General features: G+C 22.8%; 1 protein-coding gene across 1 annotated transcript in view; it reads right to left on the bottom strand.

Moving 5' to 3' along the window:
* Positions 1-1,365: 1,365 nt before the first annotated feature.
* LOC117180734 overlaps positions 1,366-2,200 on the bottom strand; it is a 44,718-nt gene continuing 43,883 nt past the window's right edge. Inside the window, exon 8 of the mRNA XM_033373225.1 lies at positions 1,366-1,826. Coding sequence (XP_033229116.1) covers positions 1,666-1,826 — 161 coding nt within the window. The 3' untranslated portion in view covers positions 1,366-1,665. The remainder of the gene's footprint in view (positions 1,827-2,200) is intronic.

Here is a 2,200-nt window from a genome sequence, read left to right on the forward strand (position 1 = left end):
AAGTTCACTTTTAATCCAACAAGACAAATTTCTAAAAAATTGTTGAATTTTCAAGTAAATATTTGAATTTTCAACAACAATAGTTTATTTTTCCACTTAAAAAGACGAATTAAGAAAAAAACTTTTGAATTTTGAAACAAACAGTTTAATTTTCAACCCAAAAAGACAAATTGACGAAAAGACAGTTGAATTTTTTAACAAACCCCAAAAGTCGAATTTGTAAAAAAAACTGTTTAATTTTCTACCCAAAAAGTCAAATTAAAAAAAGAACGGTTAAAAATATACATTTTCAAGTTGAATTTTTAACCCAAATCGTTGAATTCTCAAACGAAATTTATGAAAAAAAAAAACAACTAAAAACTTAACTTCAATTTACAAAAATTTAAAAACATGTAATCCCCCCCTCTCACTTTTTAAAATTCAGATTGGGGGTAGGGTCATTATCCAGAAATTAAAAAAAGATTCAAAAGGTACACATTTTGACCATTAAAAGAAAAATCCAAAACTTTTTAAAATCATTTTTTAAATTAAAATTATTATGTACGGACTGATACAACTTAAAAAAAAGACACAAATGTGTATTGTTTGTAAAAAAATGTATTTTATATTATCTGTTCAATAAAAAAGTTACAGCTAAATTACACAAAACCTTATTCAATAAATTACATAATTTCAAACATTTTTCTGCCATTTCTTCTCTTATACTAGATTTAATTGTTATCAATTCACAAAGCTAAATAAATTAGCCTATTTTTTAAAAAACAATTTAACAGAAAAAGTGCATTTAAAAAAAAATTTGTTTCTCAAGTCTTAGCCTTTTAATATGTGTGTAATTAACTTAAATTACAACCTGAATATACGCAAAAGGTAAATAATTGATTTATTGTACAATTTTATACAATTTTAATACTTTTTTCAAGAAAAAATGTACTTGCCATTTAATATGTACCTATTTAGCTTTTTAAAGTTATTAAATTCTAGAAAACTTTAAACACCTAACATTTAACTTTTTTATAAATAAATTAGATCAACAAATAGCGCATTTTCATCTATTCTTTATTGGAAAAAATTACTCGCTTTTATATCTAGCAAATAGGTTCACAGACGTACGAAAATTCACAAAACATTTATTATCTAACATGAAGCTTTGTTATAAATAATTCAAGTTAACAAATAGAACATTTTGTTATGCTCTAAAATTCATCTTTGTTATAAACAATTTAAGTTAAAAATTTTTAAAACTAATTATTTTTTTCGTAAAAAAAGTATGAAAATGGTTTATTTATTTATGAAATTTTTATTTGTCAACAAAATTCATTATTAAACAAATTATTCCATTTCGTTGTGTGCTTTGGTTGTATTTCAAGTAAGTTGCAAATATAAATAAGAGTTACCCTGCTAAGAAAAGCAACATTTTTTTTATAAATGCATGTTGTTAAATTTTGTTTTTTAATAAAATGGCTAATATTTCAAAAATTTAAAAATGATTTTTTTACATACTCTAATGATTATAGGCACTGATGGTTACTTGTAAATAAAAATTAGAAGGCAGACAGAAGACACTTGCAGTTTCTTAAAATATAAACTCAACTCTTTCGTTCACTCAATTCAATATTTTCAAATTACTGAAGAGAATAACAAAAAAAATTAAATTAAAAAAATTCTTCATCGAGTTCCTTTACAGCTTCGTTCATGAACAGCGACTCTGTCTGGATTAAATGTTCTTCCACATTGTTTACATGGAACCAATTTTACAAGATGTTGTTTAAAAGTTATTTCGGCCAATTCAACTGGACTTAAGGACGATTTTGCCAAAGACGAATGATCTGCAACGAGAATAAATAATACAACAATAATAATAATAATAATAATAATAATAATTCAGAAGAATCAAAATGAACCAAGATTTAATTTAATTCAGTGGAATTCAAAGGAATTTATCATTTAAATAAATTTAGAAAACAAAAAAATTTAAAAGAATTTTCAAGAATTCAAACTGATTCAAAAAAAATCTAAGGGTTCAAAAAATTTAAGTGAATGAAAAAATTAAAAAGAAATCAACAGAATCCAATGAATTAAACAAGAATTTAATTTAATTGAGCGGAATTGAAATTAATTTTCTATTGAAATGAATTTATAATTAGTATGAATTTATACTATAAGAATTTAAAAAAAACTGTTAAATTTTTAACCAAATAGT

This window comes from Belonocnema kinseyi, chromosome 9, assembly GCF_010883055.1.
Source record: "Belonocnema kinseyi isolate 2016_QV_RU_SX_M_011 chromosome 9, B_treatae_v1, whole genome shotgun sequence".
Classification (NCBI taxonomy): domain Eukaryota; kingdom Metazoa; phylum Arthropoda; class Insecta; order Hymenoptera; family Cynipidae; genus Belonocnema; species Belonocnema kinseyi.